Below are 18,161 nucleotides of genomic sequence, written 5' to 3'. Positions count from 1 at the left end.
TGCGCCCGACCGGGATCCACCCGGCACGCCCACCAGGGGCGACGCTCTGCCCACCAGGGGGCGATGCTCTGCCCATCCTGGGCATCGCCATGTTGCGACCAGAGCCACTCTAGCACCTGGGGCAGAGGCCAAGGAGCCATCCCCAGCGCCCGGGCCATCCTTGCTCCAATGGAGCCTTGGCTGCGGGAGGGGAAGAGAGAGACAGAGAGGAAAGCGCGGCGGAGGGGTGGAGAAGCAAATGGGAGCTTCTCCTGTGTGTCCTGGCCGGGAATCGAACCCGGGTCCTCCGCACGCTAGGCCGACGCTCTACCGCTGAGCCTGAATTGTTCTTTTTTTAATTAATTTAATTTATTGTGTTTACATAAATTCTAGAGTCGCCTCGATTACATCCCCCCTCCCCCCATATTTCTCTCAACATATCCCTTTCCCCCCTCCCAACAGCTCCCTCCCCCCTTCCCTTCAGGTTTAATTTCGTTCCTCAGTTCACATTGTTCCTTGGATTCCTCAAATGAGTGAGGTCATATGATATTTTTCTTTCTCTGCCTGGCTTATTTCACTTAACATAATAGTTTCTAGGTCCCTCCATGTTGAATTGTTCTTTTTAACTGTTCAAAATTTTTTTTTTTAAATTGAGGTGAAATTCACATAAGAAAACTACTTATAAAGTGAACAATACAGTGGCATTTAGTATATTCACACTTCTATTTAATATCGAACTATTTTCATCATCACAAGAGAAAACTGTGCTCTTTTTTTTTTTGACAGACAGAGAGAGACAGACAGATAGGGACAGACTGACAGGAAGGGAGAGAGATGAGAAGCATCCATTCTTTGTTGTGGAACCTTAGTTATTGATTGCTTTCTCATATGTGCCTGACTGGGGGGCTACAGCAGAGCGAGGGACCCCTTACTCAAGCCAGCGACCTTGGGCTTCAAGCCAGTGACCTTTGGGCCCCAGTCAGCAACCATGGGGTCATGTCTATGAGCCTGCGCTCAAGCTGGCGACCTTAGGGTTTCAAACCTGAGTCCTCTGCCTCTCAGTCTGATGCTGTATCCACTATGCCACCTCCTGGTCAGGCTGTACTTATTTTCAGATTTGATTTTATTAAGGCCGATATGTCACAAAACTAAAAGGAGGCATCTTACCATTATTACATGGTGCTTTCTTAACCTGGCTGTGCTTCAGAGTCAACTTGGGGAGAATGAAATGAAAATTCTTGAGTCATACTCCAGGAGGTTTTGATTCAGTGATTGCTTTCTCATATGTGCCTTGACTGGGGGCTGCAACAGAGCGAGTGACCCCTTGCTCAAGTCAGTGACCTTGGGCTCAAGCCAGCAACCTTGGGCTTCAAACCAGCAACCATGGGGTCATGTTAATAATCCCATGCTCATGCTAGTGACCCCATGCTCAAGCTGGTGATTCGTGCTCAAGCCAGTGACCTGTGGTTTCGAACCTGGATCGTCTGCGTCCCAGACCTATGCTCTATTCAGTGCACCACCACCTGGTCAGGCCAGGAATCTATATTTTTCAAGTCCAGGTGTATTTTGATATTGTATGGGTGTTTATACATCACCTTTTAGGGTTCACTCTCCTCCTTTGTCCTTTTTATCCTCTTCGTTTCAGCCATGCACCACTTCCGCCAACTGCCCCTTGCATTTATTTAATGAATATTTTTTGATTACTATAGTGTGAAATGAACATTTTAAGTGCCATGAGTGATATTGACATAGTCAAGGAGCTTACTGTAATCTATCCTTATTTTGGTGACAGTATTTCTCAGTGAAGTAAAATGGAATATATTTTCATCATTATAAAATTTATTCACTGTTTACATTCATGCATTATACATTCCTGTATTAAACATTAGGTTTTTTTTGTATTTTTCTGAAGTGAGAAGTGGGGAGGCAGAAAGATAGACTCCTACATGCTCCTGACTGGAATCCACCCAGCATGCCCACCAGGGGCAATGCTCTGCCCATCTGGGGCGTCGCTCTGTTGCAACCGAAGCTATTCTAGCACCTGAGGCAGAGTCTATGGAGCCATCCTCAGCACCTCTGCCAACTTTGCTCCATTGGAGCCTTCGCTGCGGGAGGGGAAGAGAGAGACAGAGAGGAAGCAGAGGGGGAAGGCTGGAGAAGCAGATGGGTGCTTCTCCTGTGTGCCCTGGCTGGGAATTGAACCCAGGACACCCACACACCAGGCCAATGCTCCACCACTGAGCCAACCGGTCAGGACCAGCAGTAGTTGCCTTTTAAGACTACAGAAATCAGCTTCAGATAATGAATTCACTACATTTTAAGCACCATGAAGGCAGTGGTCTTGTTCAATGCTTTATCCTAAACATCTTGCACATTGTTAAATTGCACTTAGGAAGTATCTATTGAATGAATGAATGAATAAGTTACTCTCTTAAGGTTTGGGTTTTGACGTTTTCTAAACATTTAAGAATAAAGTAAATACCATGTGTGTTCAATATTTTCCCCAGAAACATGTAAAGAGTTTAGGACAAGCATAGCATGGCCAACAGTTTTGCACCCGGGCCAGATTAGAAAGAAAACTTTTTTCACGGGCCGGACGAAATATTAAAATTAAAAAATGTTAAATAAAAAAACGATTTGTTTAAGTAAACAAAATTTTATTATGTAATTTGTTTATGAATAAATGTGAGTGAAAAAACATTTTAATATACAATATTATTTTAATAAAAAATATTTTAATAAAAATATAATTACATACCATATAAATATCCAAACTATCGTAATCGAAACAATATTTAATTAATAGAATGAGCTTGAAGGGGTTATATCGCAAATAAAACAATTATTTCGTTTTACAAACAGCCTGGACACATTTTCACTTATCAACTGCAGCTATTGTCTATGCTACAATGCCACTTGATTCAGCACACTTGACCACAAAAATATTACGAATTGTTTGACCTTGAGTGCGCACTGGCAAACTCTGCCTATAAGAATGTGGGTTTAACATCTCCACTAAATGTCAAACAGTTCATATCGAGTACAGATGAGTACAAAAGTTGTAAATCTTTATAATGGAATCTTTTTAAAAATAAAGAAGTATCGCGAATCCATTTGACCAGTTATTGGAAGTTAACCCTAGATTAGTCACACGCGGAATTCTTTTCCATGTATCACTATCTTCTTAAATATCTCGATTTCCAATAATCAAAGACGCTTCTGCTTCTGAGTAGCTGAGATTTTAAAGTAGTGGAGAATATTAAAAATTTAATTGTGGGCTGCATAAAGTCATTACGTGGGCCATATTCGGCCCGCGGGCCGTATGTTGGCCATGCCTGGTTTAGGAAGTGATGCCTAATGGTTTGTCTTTTATTGTTCAGCTTTCAGGAGTTCACCATAAGCCCCTTTTAAGAATATACTCTCTTATACTTTAGTGACTTCGTAAGTTGATTGATGCTTTATTATTATTATTATTATTTTTTTTGTGACAGAGAGACAGAGAGAGGGACAGACAGAAGGGAGAGAGATGAGAAGTATCAGTTCTTTGTTGCGGCACCTTCGTTGTTCATTGATTGCTTTCTCATATGTGCTTTGACTGGGGGGCTACAGCAGACTGAGTGACCCCTTGCTTAAGCCAGCGACCTTGGGTTCAAGCTGGTGAGCTGTACTCAAACCAGATGAGCTGATGCTCAAGCCGGTGACCTCGGGGTTTTGAACCTGGGTCCTCCACATCCCAATTCAACGATCTATCCACTGTGTCACTGCCTGGTCAGGCGATGCTTTATTCTTTCAATCAGAATTTTTTTTTAAGCAAGAGAGAGAGAGACGAACTGACAAGAAGAGAGAGGGATGAGAAACGTCAACTCATAGTGTGGCACCTTCGTTGTTCATTGATTGCTTTCTCATACATGCTTTGATGGGGGTGGGAGGTGTGGGGCTCAACCCTAGCCCGTGATCCCTTGCTTAAGCCAGCAACCTTTGGGCTCAAGCCAGCGACCATGGGGTCATGTCTATGATCACATGCTCATGTTGGTGACCCCATGTTCAAGCTGGTAAGCCTATGCTCAAGCCTGATGATTCTGTGCTCAAGCCTGTGATCTCGAGGTTTTGAACCTGGGGCCTCAGTGTCCCAGGTCAGTGCTCTATCTACTGTGCCACCACTGGTCAGGCTGAAATCAACCACTTTTCTAAGGATTACTGATTAATTTTATGGAGGTTAGCATTCAAAATCAAGGTCTGGCTTTAATGTGTCTCCCCCTACTTTCTATTCTAGTTACCATGGTTTTGGAATACAGAGGCCATGTCAACAACAACAGCCTGTTCCAAATAGTGATGCTGTCTTGAATTGCCCTGCCTGCATGACCACACTGTGTCTTGATTGTCAAAGGTAACATAAAGGGTAACAATATATATGATACATACATGCAACACAAACAGAAAAACCAACTTGGTGGGCCTTCTTCAAAATCACAAGTAGAATTTTAAGGTACTTAGGAGTTTTGATAATGTTCTGTTCTTATATATCCTTGGTGCTACATGGCTAATCATTTTATAAATAACTTTGTTTTTACATAGTTCTGTCAGAAATAGTTTACAGCACTTGCCAGTACTGACAAGGATTCACTGAAACTGTGTTTGTGTGGAATTATATAATTTCTCAAATACACTCCTTTTTTATTGTGATAAAATACATGTAACATAAAATTTACTATTTTAACCATTTAAAAAATTGTTGTTATTGAAGAGTACTTCATTTGAATGTTCAGTTTATTGTCAACTAAACCATTTTTTTTTAAAAGTGAGAGTTGGCCTGGCCTGTGGTGGCGCAGTGGATGAAGCATCGACCTGGGATGCTGAGGTCGCCAGTTCGAAACCCTGGGCTTGCCCAGTCAAGGCACATATGGGAGTTGATGCTTCCTGCTCCTCCCCCTGCTTCTCCCTTTCTCTTTCTCTCTTCTCTCTAAAATAAATAAATAAAATATTAAAAAAAATAAGTGAGAGTTGTGGAGATTGAGAGACAGACTTCCATATGCGCCTTGACCGGGATTCACCCGGCAACCCCCATCTAGGGCTGATACTTGAATCAACCGAGCTATCCTCAATGCCCGGGGCTGATGCTTGTACCAATCCATCCACTGGCTGCAAGAGGGGAAGAGAGAGAGAAGGTGGAGAGGGAGGGGAGAAAAGCAGATGGATGCTTCTCCTGTGTGCCCTGACTGGAGATTGGCGCACGTGGGGTCCATGCTCCATCCACTGAACCAGTTGACCAGGGCCTAGACTAGTGTTTTTTAACAGCCAGTTTGTGGACAGGTCTGCCTGTCAAAGATGTAACCATGCTGATGTATGAAGATTATAGACTTAATAATCTCAGTCGAATTTGCTTATGCTCAGGGTAATTTTTGCCTTAGTGAAATAATTCTCCTTTTTTTAACTGGTCCCCAGGTATAAAAAAGTTGAAAACCACTGAACTAGACCATTTAAATTAAATTTTTTTTTCCTAGCTCTATTAACTTATGAGATATGACTGACATTGTGTAAGTTTAAGGTGTATAACAGGGGTCGGAAACCTATGGCTCACGAGCCAGATGTGGCTCTTTTGATGGCTGCATCTGGCTCGCAGACAAATCTTTAATAAAAATAATAACATTAAAAATATAAACATTCTCATGTATTACAATCCATTCATTTCCTACCTCTCATGTTCATGGTTGCGGGTGGCTGGAGCCAATCACAGCTGTCCTCCGGGACAACACCAAATTTTTATTGGATAATGCGTAAGGTACATGGGTCGTTATGAGGTCAGGAAGTAAACTTCCCTCCTTTTAATCAAGTAGTCAGCTAATTGCAGAAACCCTTTTGACGAAGAAGATGGCTAAAAGAAAAAAAGATGAGTATCATACTTTTCAGCAGGAATGGACAGAGGGATTCACCTTTGTGGAGAGAGCAGGTTCTGCAGTGTGTCTAATATGTAATGATAAAATTGCATCAATGAAACGGTCAAATATAAAGCGGCACTTCGACACATGCCATACTACATTTGCATTGAAATATCCAGCGGAGGACAGCAGGAAGAAAGCATGTCAAGAGCTACTGTGCAGAATGCAAGCTAGTCAGCAGCAACTCTGTGTTTGGACCCAACAAGGTGACTGGAATTTGGCTAGCTTTGCTGGTGCTTTAGCAATTGTGAGAAACAGAAAGCCATTCACAGATGGGGAGTATGCCAAAACATTCATGCTTGATGTTGCCAATGAACTTTTTGACGACTTTTCAGATAAAGACAAGATAATCAAACAAATAAAAGGCATGCTTCTGTTGGCAAGAACTGTTCACGATTGTACCATCATGATGGCAAATCAGATTGAGGCAACACAAGTGAAGGACATAAATGCAGCACCATTTTTTTTTCTTGCTTTGGATGAGTCAACAGACGTAAGCTATTTATCCCAGTTCAGCATGATTGTAAGGTATGCTGTCGATGACACACTATGTGAGGAAAGTCTTGCTGTTTTGCCTATAAAGAGACATCAAGAAGGGAGGATTTATTCAGTCTTTCACTGAGTTTGCTAAAGAAAAAAATCTACTGATGGATAAATTTATTTCGGTGTGTACTGATGGTGCTCCGTGCATGGTGGGGAAAAACAGGATTCGTAGCGCTTCTTCGTGAACATGAAAAGAGACCCATCCTAAGTTTTCACTGCATCCTACATCAGGAGGCACTTTGTGCTCAGATGTGTGGTGAGCAGCTTGGTGAGGTGATGTCACTGGTTGTTCTGGTGGTCAACTTTATTGTTGCCCGAGCTTTAAATGATCGCCAGTTTAAAACACTGCTGGATGAAGTTGGGAATAATTATCCTGGTCTGCTTCTGCACAGCAATGTGCGTTGGTTGTCAAGAGGGAAGGTGCTCAGCTGTTTGATGGCTGTCTGAGCGAAATCTGGAACTCTTCATCGCTGACATTGAAACAGGTCGTTTACTACACTTTGAAAAACTGGGAGAGTTTAAAGATGCATGCACAGCTAGTGACCCTGCTCAACATCTTGATCTCCAACAGCTAGCGGGCTTCACATCTAATCTCTTGCAGTCATTCAAAGCGCACTTTGGAGAATTTTGTGAGTGCACTCATTTTTTTAAGTTCACCCATCCACACGAGTGTGCAGTGGACAGCGCCAATCTGAGTTACATCTCCTGTGTTTCTGTTAAGAGATTTTGAGCTACAAGTTGCTGACCTGAAGGCCTCAGACATGTGGGTGAATAAGTTCAAGTCACTGAATGAAGATTTGGAAAGACTTGCATGACAGCAAGCAGAGTTGGCGAGCAAACACAAGTGGGGAGAAATGAAAAAACTTCAACCCTTGGACCAGCTGATTGTTAAAACTTCGAATGCGCTTCCCGTCACATACCACATACTGCAGCGTGTGAGTATTGCTGTACTGACAATGTTTGGCTCTATGTATGCATGTGAGCAGTCTTTCTTACATCTAAAGAACGTTAAGACCCACCTACGATCACGTTTAATGGATGGAAGTCTCAACGCCTGCATGAAGCTTAACCTCACCACGTATCAACCAAACTACAAAGCCATCAGCAAAACCATGCAGCACCAGAAGTCGCATTAATGGTAAGAAGTACGTTATTCATCATTGGTTAGCAACAGCATAACAACGTTATTAAAAAGAATTCAGAGACTTATTGTACTTTAAAAGTGTTAGTCTTACATAAAGTGGACACATTTATTTGTATTTAGTGTTAAACATATTGTATGGCTCTCACGGAATTACATTTTAAAATATGTGGCGTTCATGGCTCTCAGCCGAAAAGGTTCCCAACCCCTGGTGTATAAACATGATTTGATATAGGAATATATTACAAAATAATTATTACAATAAGGTTAACATATCCATCACCTCATGTAGTTACCTTTTCTGTGTGTGTGGAGAGAACTTTTTAAAAATTTTTTTATTTATTCATTTTAGAGAGGGGCGGGGGGGAGAGAGAGAGAGAAAGAAAGAAAGAAAGAGAGAGAGAGGGAGAGAGAGAGAGAGAGAAGGAAGGGAGGGAGGGAGGGAGGATCAGGAAGCATCAACTCCCATATGTACCTTGACGGGAGGGAGGGGGGGAGGGAGGGGGGGAGGGAGGGTCAGGAAGCATCAACTCCCATATGTACCTTGACCAGACAAGTGCAGGGTTTCGAACCAGTTGATGCTTTATCCACTGCGCAACCACAGGTCGGGCTGTGGAGAGAACTTTTAAGATATACTTTCTTAGCTACTCTCAAGTGTACAGTACAGTATTACCTATAGCCATCATGCTATATATTACATCCCAGAACTTATCTTATAATAATTCGAAGTTTGTACCCTTTGACACTTTGACCCATCTACCCTCCCCCACCAACCACCAGTCTGATCTCTGTTTTTGTGAGTTCATTTATTTTTTAAATTCCACATATAAGTGCGATCATATAGTATTTGTCTTTGTTTGACTTATTTCACTTAGCTTGATGCCCTCAAGGTTATGTTGTCACAAATGGCAGGTTTTTTTTCTTAATGGCTGAATAATATTACATTATGTATATTTGTTATACTTTCTTGATCCATTCATCTGTTGATGGGCACTGAGGTTGTTTTCATGTCTTCGCCATTATAACTAATTCTACAGTAGGTTTTTGGAGGAAGACCACAGAGGTCAAGTGTCATTTTCATGTGGCACAGTTTATCAACATGATTTATAACTGTTAATGTTGACCTTTATCACTGACCTGACTGTAGTGGAAGTGCAGATATCTCTTTGAGATAGTCATTTTATTTTTTTCAAATATATACCCAGAAGGGAGATTGCTGGATCATATGGTAGTTCTATTTAAAAAACTTTTTTAAGAGAGAGACAGACAGACAGGAAGGGAGAGAGATGAAAAGCATCAACTTATAGTTGCGACACCTTAATTGTTTAGTGATTGCTTTCTCATATGTGCCTTGGGTGGGGGGCGAGGAGCTCCAGCTGAGCCATTTACCCCTTGCTCAAGCCAGCGACCTTGGGCTCAAGCCAGCCACCATGGATCATTTCCATGATCCTAGGCTCAAGTCAGTGACCCATGCTCAAGCTGGATGAACTGCACTGAAGCCATTAATCTCCAGGTTCGAACCTGGGTCCTCAGTATCCCAGGCCGATGCTCTATTCACTGTGTCACTGCCTGGTCAGGCACTATTTTTAATATTTTGAGGAGCTTCTATGCTGTTTTTCATAGAGGCTATATCAGTTTACATTCCCAACAACAGTGTTCAAGGGTTCATTTTTGTTACCTCTTGTCTTTTTAAAGACATTTATTTTTATTTTTAGGGAGGGGGAGAGAGAAAGACAGAAACAAGAAAGGAGATGAGAAGCATCCTCCCATAGTTGGAGCACTTTAGTTGTTCATTGATTGCTTCTCATATGTGTCTTGAATGGGGGGCTCCAGCCGAGCCAGTGACCCCTTGTTCAAGCCAGAGACATTGTGTTCAAGCCAGTGGCAACATGATCCCATGCTTAAGCCAGCAACCCCATGCTGAAGCTGGTGAGCCTATGCTCAAGCCAGAAGAGCCCACGCTCAAGATGGTGACCTTGGGATTTTGAACCTGGGACCTTAGTGTCCCAGGCCAACGTTCTATTCAGTACATCACCACTGGTCAGGCTAAAAGCATTTTTTTTTTTATTGATTTTACAGGTGGGGGGCAGGAGAGTAGAAATATCAACTCATAGCTGTTTCACTTGAGTTGTTCATTGATTGCTTCTCATATGTGTCTTGACTGGGCCAACCCAGGGCTTTGAACCAGTGACCTCAGGATTCCATGTCAACACTGTATCCATTGTAGTACCACGGGTCAGGCAGTAAAAACATTTTTTAAAATTGAATTTTAAAGAAAGAGGAAGGGAAGGGGGGAGAGAGAGAGAGAGAGAGAGAGAGAGAGAGAGAGAGAGAGAAACAGAAACAAACAATCTGTTCCTGTTTGCCCCAAGTGGGGATTGAAGTGGCAGCCTTTACATATTAGGATGATGCTCTAACCCAGTAGTTTTGAACTGCCAGTCTGCAGGAAATTTTATGCTGCTCCATGAAGACTCTATAATCTTCATATAATATCAGGGTGGTTAACTCTGTAGTGGACCAGCACAAAATTTCTGATGGATAGGCATCAGTCTGCAGACCGGCAGTTGAAAAACACTGCCCTAATCAACTAAGCCATCTGGCCTGGGCTATCTCTTGTCTTTTTGTTTTTATTTTATTTTATTATTTATTTATTTTAGTGAGAGAGACAGACAGGCAGGAAAGGAGAGAGATGAGAAACATCAACTTGTAGTTGCATCACTTTGTTCATTGATTGCTTCTCATATGTCTCTGACTGGGGTGGCTCAGTCTGAACCAGTAACCCTTTTTGTTTTTTATGATTTATTTATTTATTTATTTATTTATTTATTTATTTATTTATTTATTTATTTATTTTTACAGAGACAGTGAGTCAGAGAGCGGGATAGACAGGGACAGACAGACAGGAACGGAGAGAGATGAGAAGCATCAATCATTAGTTTTTCATTGCGCATTGCAACACCTTAGTTGTTCATTGATTGCTTTCTCATATGTGCCTTGACTGGGGGCCTTCAGCAGACCGAGTAACCCCTTGTTGGACCCAGCGTACATGGGTTCAGGTTGGTAGGCTTTTGCTCAAACCAGATGAGCCCCTGCTCAAGCTGGTGACCTCGGGGTCTTGAACCTGGGTCCTCTGCATCCCAGTCCGACGCTCTATCCACTGCGCCACCGCCTGGTCAGGCCTGAACCAGTAACCCTTTGCTCAAGCTATCGACCTTGTGCTTCAAGCCATGACCTTTGGGCTCAAGCTAGCGACCATGAAATCATGTGATCCCATGCTCAAGCCAGTGACCCTGCATTCAGGCTGGTGAGCCTGTGCTCAAGGTGGTGACCTTAGAGTTTTGAACCTGAGTCCTCAACATCCCTGGTCGACACTATCCAATATGCCACCACCAGCAGGCAACTCTCCTCCTTTTGATAACAGCCATTCTAACAGTGTGAAGTGATATCTCATTGTGGTATTGACTTGTATTTTTCTGCTCATTAGTAATGTTGAACATCTTTTCCTGTAAATGTTGGACACTTCTTTATTTTTGTAGCAAGAGAGAGACAGACAGGGACAGGCAGACAGGAATGGAGAGATATAAGGAGCATCAACTCATAGTGTGGCATTTTAGCTTTTCATTGTTTGCTTCCTCATATGTTCATTGACTGGGGGGCTCTAGCCCAACCAGTGACCCCTTGCTCAAGCCAGGGACCATGGGGTCATGTTTGTGATCCTATGCTCAAGCTGGTGACCCTGCGCTCAGTGACCCTGTGCTCAAGATGTACGAGTCCATGCTCAAGCTGGTGACATTGGAGTTTTGAACCTGGGCCCTTAGTGTCCCAGGTCGACGCTCTGTGCCACCACCTGGTCAGGTGTGGCCATTTTTGTCTTCGGAAAAATTTCTGTTTAGGTCCTTTGCTCATTTTTTTTTAAGCAAGAGAGAGAGAGAAACAGACAAGAAGGGAGAGAGATGAGAAGAATCAACTCATAGTTGCAGCACTTTAGTTGTTTATTGATTGCTTTTTTACATGTGCCTTGACCAGGGGGTTCTAGCTGAGCCAGTGATCTATTGCTCAAGCCAATGACCCTGGGCTCAACTAGTGACCATGGGATCATGTCTATAATCCCATGCTCAAGCTGGATGAGCCTACACTCAAGCTGGCGACCTTGGGTTTTGAACCTGGGTCCTCAGTGTCCCAGGCCGATACTCTATCCACTGTACCACCACCTGGTCAGGTCAGGGTTTTTTTCTTACTTTCTTTTTCAGATAGTTGTTAGTTTATAGAAGCATAACATATTTTTGTATATCCAGCAACTTGACTGAATTTATTAGTTTTAAGATTTTTTTTTTGATTGGAGTCTTTATTTTATTTTTAAAATTGATTTTAGAGAGAGAAAACGGGGGAGAGAGAGAGGAACACAGATCTGTTCCTGTATGTGCACTGACTGGGGATTGAACCAGCAACCTCTGTATTCTGGGATGGGTTTCTTACCAACTGTGCTATCCTGCCAGGGCTAGAGTTTTACACACACACACACACACACACACACACACACGCGCGCGCGCACATGGTCCTCAGGTTACGACAGTCTTGACATGCAACATTTCGAGTTTATGATGCTCTCTCCCATAAAAACTTAAAAAATTTGAGATCTGAGTGTTTCGGCTTTAGCGTCGTACTTATGGACTATGTGGGAGAACTAGTTTTCTTGAGCGCAATGGGTGACGCAGCATATTTGTGTTTTTAAATTCTAGATTATGATTTTACAACTGTGTTATGATAGGTAAGCGACTTAGGCTAGGGTGTGTTTTGACTTACACCAAATTTTGAGAGAGAGAGGAAGTGAGAGAGTGGAGGAGGAGGGAGATGAGAAGAAGCATCACTCTCCTCAGGTTATGTCACTGTCATAGGAATGAAATTGTGTTCTAACCCGAGGACCCCCTGTATAAGATTGTGTTATCTGTAAACAGAGACAATTTTACTTCTTCATTTCTTATTCGAATACCTTTTTATTTTTTTCTTGCCTGATTACTCTGGCTTGGACTTTTGGTACCATGTTGGTTAGAGGGGTGGTGACAGTGGGCAATCTTACCTTGTTTCCTGTTGTAATCATTTTAAGTGTATGAGTGTACAATCAGTGACATTAAGTAGTTAATGTCACAATATTATACAGCCATTATCATTATCTAATTCCTGTTGTTCTAAACAGAAACTCTATCATTAGACAATAATGCCCCATTCTTCACCCCTACTGCCTCAGCTTCTGGAAATCTCTATTATACTTTCATTATCAGATTGTTCATTGCCAGTGTACAGAAATGCAGTAGATTTTTTTTTTTAAAAAAGGTTTTTATTTATTGATTTTTAGAGAGAGAAGAGGCGAGAGAGGAGTGGGGGAAGGAGTGGGAAACAACTCGTAGTAGTTGCTTCTTGTGTGTGCCTTGACCGGGCAGGCCTGGGGTTTTCAGCTTGTGACCTCAGCATTCCAGGTCAGTGCTCTACAGTTCAGCTATGAGTTTTTTTTTTCTAAATTGATTTTGAGAGAGAGAGAAGAAGAGAGATAGGGAAGGAGGAGAGAGATGAGAAACATCAACTTAGAGTTTCACTTTAGTTGTTCATTGACTGCTTTCTCATATATACCTTGACTGGGGACCTCAAGCTGAGCCAGTGACCCCTTACTCAATCCAGCGACCTTGGGTTTCAAGCCAGTGACCTTTGGGCTCAAGCCAGTGACCATGTGATCATGGTAGTGATCCCCTGCTCAAGCCAGTGACCTTGGGATTTTGAACCTGGTCCTTAATGTACTAGGTTGACACTCCATCCACTGTGCCACCACCCGTCATGTGCCTTCATTTTATTAATCCAAATGCAGTCGTCTCTTGATATCAGAGGGGAATTGGTTCTAGGATATCCTCCCACCTCCCTAGTGGATACCAAAATCCACAGATGCTCAAGCTCCTTTTACTGTAAAATGGCATGGAACTGTACATGCATTTGGCTCTCAACATTTATGGAAAAATACTGTTTCTATCTGCAGTTGTTTGAATCTGTGGATGTGAAACTGGCAGATATGAAGAGTTGATTGTATACTCTCCTTTTACTTTCTTTTTTTGCTGGCCTTATAAATGTCTAGCTGAGTTCATGTTTTGAATCAAGCAAACTGAAACTAAGTGATGATATAGTGGTGATTTGGTTTAGGAACTAATGAGTGGCTAGATGTAATTAATTGATTGCTTGATTGATTGACAGAGACTCAGAGAGAGGGATAGATAGGGACAGATAGACAGGAAGGGAGATAGATGAGAAGCATCAATTTTTTGTTGCGGCACTTTAGTTGTTCTTTGATTGCTTTCTCGTATGTGCCCTGACCGTGGGGCTACAGCAGACCGAGTGACCACTTGCTCAAGCCAGCGACCTTGGGCTCAAGCTGGTGAGCTTTGCTCAAACCAGATGAACCCACGCTCAAACTGGTGACCTCAGGGTCTCGAACCTGGGTCCTCTGCGTCCCAGTCCGACGTTCTATCCACTGCTTCACCGCCTGGTCAGGCAGATGTAATTTATCCTTATTCACTAGCTGGAGGTTTCTCATCTGCAACAATTAAATTATGTACTTTTGATATGAACTCTTAAGCCTTTTTTAAAAAAATATAAATTGATATCTAAAATAAGTTTATGAAATAAAGAAAAAGTAAAATATCTGTGTACTTAAGTGGTTTCTTTCAAATTAAAGTGTGTTAGAGTATATGTTCTATACTCAATAGAAGTTGCTTCATGATCTAACAGTAGAAATTTTCCTTGGTAAAAATTGTGTTCCATAGTAATACAAGATTCCAATACAGTGGAATGTAAATGAAATTTTCAAGTCTTACCTGAGGAGCACGAGTGTGCACAGTCTAAGTTACTGGTGGTGGTGATGGCACAGATCAACAATTGGAACTAATGAAAGTGTGACTGGAATTTATTGCTTTTACCCAGTAAGATATTTGTTTCATGGGATTTAAAGAGTAAAAAAGTAAAGTAACTTATGTAAAGAGAACAAAGGAAGCATAATCTATTCTTTAGATTACTGGAATAAAGCCAAGAGTGGATATTATACAGTCAGAAGCTCCTTTTTTTTTTTTTTTTTTACAGAGGCAGAGATAGACAGGGACAGACAGACAGGAATGGAGAGAGATGAGAAGCATCAATCATCAGTTTCTCATTGTGCGTTGCGACTTCTTAGTTGTTCATTGATTGCTTTCTCACATGTGCCTTGACCGTGGGCCTTCAGCAGACTGAGTAACCCCCTGCTGGAGCCAGCGACCTTGGGTCCAAGCTGGTGAGCTCTTTGCTCAAGCCAGATGAGCCCGCGCTCAAGCTGGCGACCTCGGTGTCTCAAACCTGGGTCCTTCCGCATCCCAGTCCGACGCTCTATCCACTGCGCCACCACCTGGTCAGGCCAGTCAGAAGCTCTTTAAGCTTTAAAAACTAGCTTTTACTGAAATGGTGACCAGAATGGCACCATTTGTAATAAGAGAAGGGCAAGTCTTAGGTCACAACAGAAAGACACAAAGATTACACACTGGGGAACAATTTTTTTTCATTTTCTGTTGCATGAGGTTTTAGAACTGTTTCTATATATTTCTGCATCGCTGATTCCAAATTTGAAATCTGTTTTTTGGTGCATGCTCTATTTTTTATGCAATTTTAATTTTTTGTTACAGTTAATGGCATGCATTGGTTTTTAAATTGGAGTTAAAGGGCAACAACTCTTGGATTGAACATAACCACAAGGCAATTAATGTTTTACAAATATCACTTTTACATAATTGTACTTGTTTTTAAATGTAAAAAATTATTATCTGATAAAAACGCCCTCTTATTTTGTTTTAAGATTGAATCATGGCTTCTTCAAGTAGGTGTACATTTAAGAATAGTCCTGACACCTTCTGTTATATATGTGGCTTTGTGGATCTTAAAATAGTAAATTTCATGCTGGGACAACAGAGAGGTTTCACAAAGTATCCTTGCTTTCTGTGTTTGTGGGACAGCCGAGCTCGGGAGAAACTGGGCACAGAAGGAGTGGCCGAAACGTGAAGCTCTGGAAGTAGGGATGCAAAATATTGTGAATGAAAGTGTAGTTAATCGAGACAGGATCATTTTCCCCCCACTTCACATCAAACTTGGCTTAATGAAGCAGTTTGTGCAGGCTTTGAATAGAGAAAGTGAATGCTTTCAACATATTATTTCTGCTTTTCCTGCCTTGTTTTTTGAGAAGATAAAAGCAGGTGTATTCGATGAACCTCAAATTTGAACCCTTATATGTGACGAAGAATTTGCCAGGAAGATAAATAAGGAGGAGAAAGCAGCATGGCAGTCTTTTGTGGCAGTTACAAAGAACTTCTTGGCAACAAAAAAAGCAGAAAACTATGAACTTCTGGTTCAAAGGATGCTGTTGGTTTACCGTGACATTGGATGTAACATGAGCCTTAAGATTCACTTCCTGAACAGTCACTTTGATAAGTTTCCCGAAAATCTTGGAGCTGTTAGTGATGAATAGACTACTGCTGGAGCATCAAACGAGATTGTCCTCAACAAATACACAAACACAAGAGCTACAAACACAAATTTTTGCCTGAATAGAATTTAAATAAGCTTGTGCAAATTTTATGATTAAAATAAGTGTTTTAATGTTCTATTTTGAAATTGTAGACAAATTCTGATGCAATCATATCTTTTAGTGTATTTATTGCATTATATAAATTATTATATTTTCACAAAGAGGATGCCCAAGAAGACATTCTACTTCATTATGTTAAACTAAATGTTGAAAATTTTACAATAAGATGAAAACCTAAAATCTTGAATTGCAAAAAAACTGTAGCTTACAGAGAAAAACTAATGTCAGATTTGAGATCAGCACACTCGAATTAGTTAAGAACAAGTGTTTTTGTGGATGCAACAAAAATTTTGTTCCCCAGTGTTATTTAAACATTACCTCTCAAATTTTCTACAATTTATCTTTCTAAGTTTGAAGAGCAAATCAGATTTTTTCTGAGATAAAAGTTACTTTTGTAATACTATATTATCTATTAACAAGTTTCTTCCTAATTTTAAAATAACTCAACATTTTTGTAAATTTCTTGTTTTGTTCTGTCTTTACTTTGGTATTTCAGTAAGTTTTTGGTGTTCTTTTATCTATGTATATAACTATTAAAATAGAACATAAATATTCTCCATTTTATTTTTCTCCTAGGCATGAATCATATAAAACTCAGTATAGAGCAATGTTTGTGATGAATTGTTCCGTCAACAAAGAAGAGGTTCTAAGATACAAAGCCCCGGAGAACAGGAAGAAAAGGCGAGGTCGTAAGAAGATGAGGTCTAACCAGGAAGATGCCTCAGAGCAGGCAGAGGCAGCAGGGGAAGAAACCTACCACCCCGTTCTGTGCACCGAGTGTTCTACGGAAGTGGCAGTCTACGACAAGGATGAAGTCTTTCACTTTTTCAATGTCTTAGCAAGTCATTCCTAAATAGCTAAGTTGGCATTTAATTTCCCAATAGTGTCTATATGCAAGTATAGGTAGTTATTTTCCTTCTGCCTGTTCTTATCAAGTGACATTCTGAGTGGTTATTTGAGGAAGCAGTACTTTATTCTTTTTGAAAGAGAATGGTTACCAACCTTCATCTCTCTCCCTTTAAAAAAATTTCCCCCAGCTCTGTTGGGACTGATGATTCATTCCCTTTCTGATGGCCTTTGGAAACGTGGGGCTTTTTATTTATTAAAGCTCTTTAGAATTAAAATGTTCTGGAGTTACAAGTAATCTCTTTTTCAGTGTTATTTTTATTTTTTATTTTAGACATACCCTTGGTGTGATTAAACTAGAAACTATTTCCTGACTTCTGTCTGTATTCGTTTTGCTAAGAAGTATCTTTATTTCCTTTCTACCTCATAGGATGGAATGACAGTATTTAAAATTTTTTTATTTTTATTTTTATTGATTTTAGCAAGAGAAGAAAGGGACAGAGAGAGAGTCAGAGACAGGGATAGATAGGGACAGACAGACAGGAATGCAGAGAGATGAGAAGCATCAATCATCAGTTTTTCCTTGCGACACCTTAGTTGTTCATTGATTGCTTTCTCATATGTGCCTTGACCGCGGGCCTTCAGCAGACCAAGTAACCCCTTGCTCGAGCCAGCAACCTTGGGTCCAAGCTGGTGAGTGAGCTTTTATTTGCTCAAGCCAGATGAGCCCGTGCTCAAGCTGGCGACCTCGGGGTCTCGAACCTGGGTCCTCTGCATCCCAGTTCAACACTCTATCCACTGCACCACCGCCTGGTCAGGCACATTAGTTCTTCATTGCTTGTTTTCTCGTGCCTTTGGGGGGTGGGGGTGGGGCAGTGGCTCCAGCCGAGCCAGCGACCTTTAGGCTCAAGCCAGTGACTATGTGGTCAAGTCTGTGATTGCAGCATGCTCAAGTTGGTGACCCCGCACTCAAGCTGGTGAGCCTGTGCTCAAGCTGGATAAGCCCACGCTCAAGCTGGTGACCTCTGCATTTTGAACCTGGGTCTTCAGCATTCCAGGCTGATGCCATATC

General features: G+C 41.5%; 1 protein-coding gene across 1 annotated transcript in view; it reads left to right on the top strand.

Annotated features, from left to right (window-relative positions):
- EAPP (E2F associated phosphoprotein) overlaps positions 1-17,442 on the top strand; it is a 31,050-nt gene extending 13,608 nt beyond the window's left edge. Inside the window, exons 5-6 of the mRNA XM_066388455.1 lie at positions 4,253-4,366; positions 16,820-17,442. Of these exons, the coding sequence (XP_066244552.1) occupies positions 4,253-4,366; positions 16,820-17,096 (391 nt within the window). The 3' untranslated portion in view covers positions 17,097-17,442. The remainder of the gene's footprint in view (positions 1-4,252; positions 4,367-16,819) is intronic.
- Positions 17,443-18,161: the final 719 nt, after the last annotated feature.

Source organism: Saccopteryx leptura, chromosome 6 (genome assembly GCF_036850995.1).
Source record: "Saccopteryx leptura isolate mSacLep1 chromosome 6, mSacLep1_pri_phased_curated, whole genome shotgun sequence".
Lineage (NCBI taxonomy): Eukaryota > Metazoa > Chordata > Mammalia > Chiroptera > Emballonuridae > Saccopteryx > Saccopteryx leptura.
Note: the sequence above shows the minus strand (reverse complement) of the source record. Positions and strands in the feature narration are given on the sequence as shown.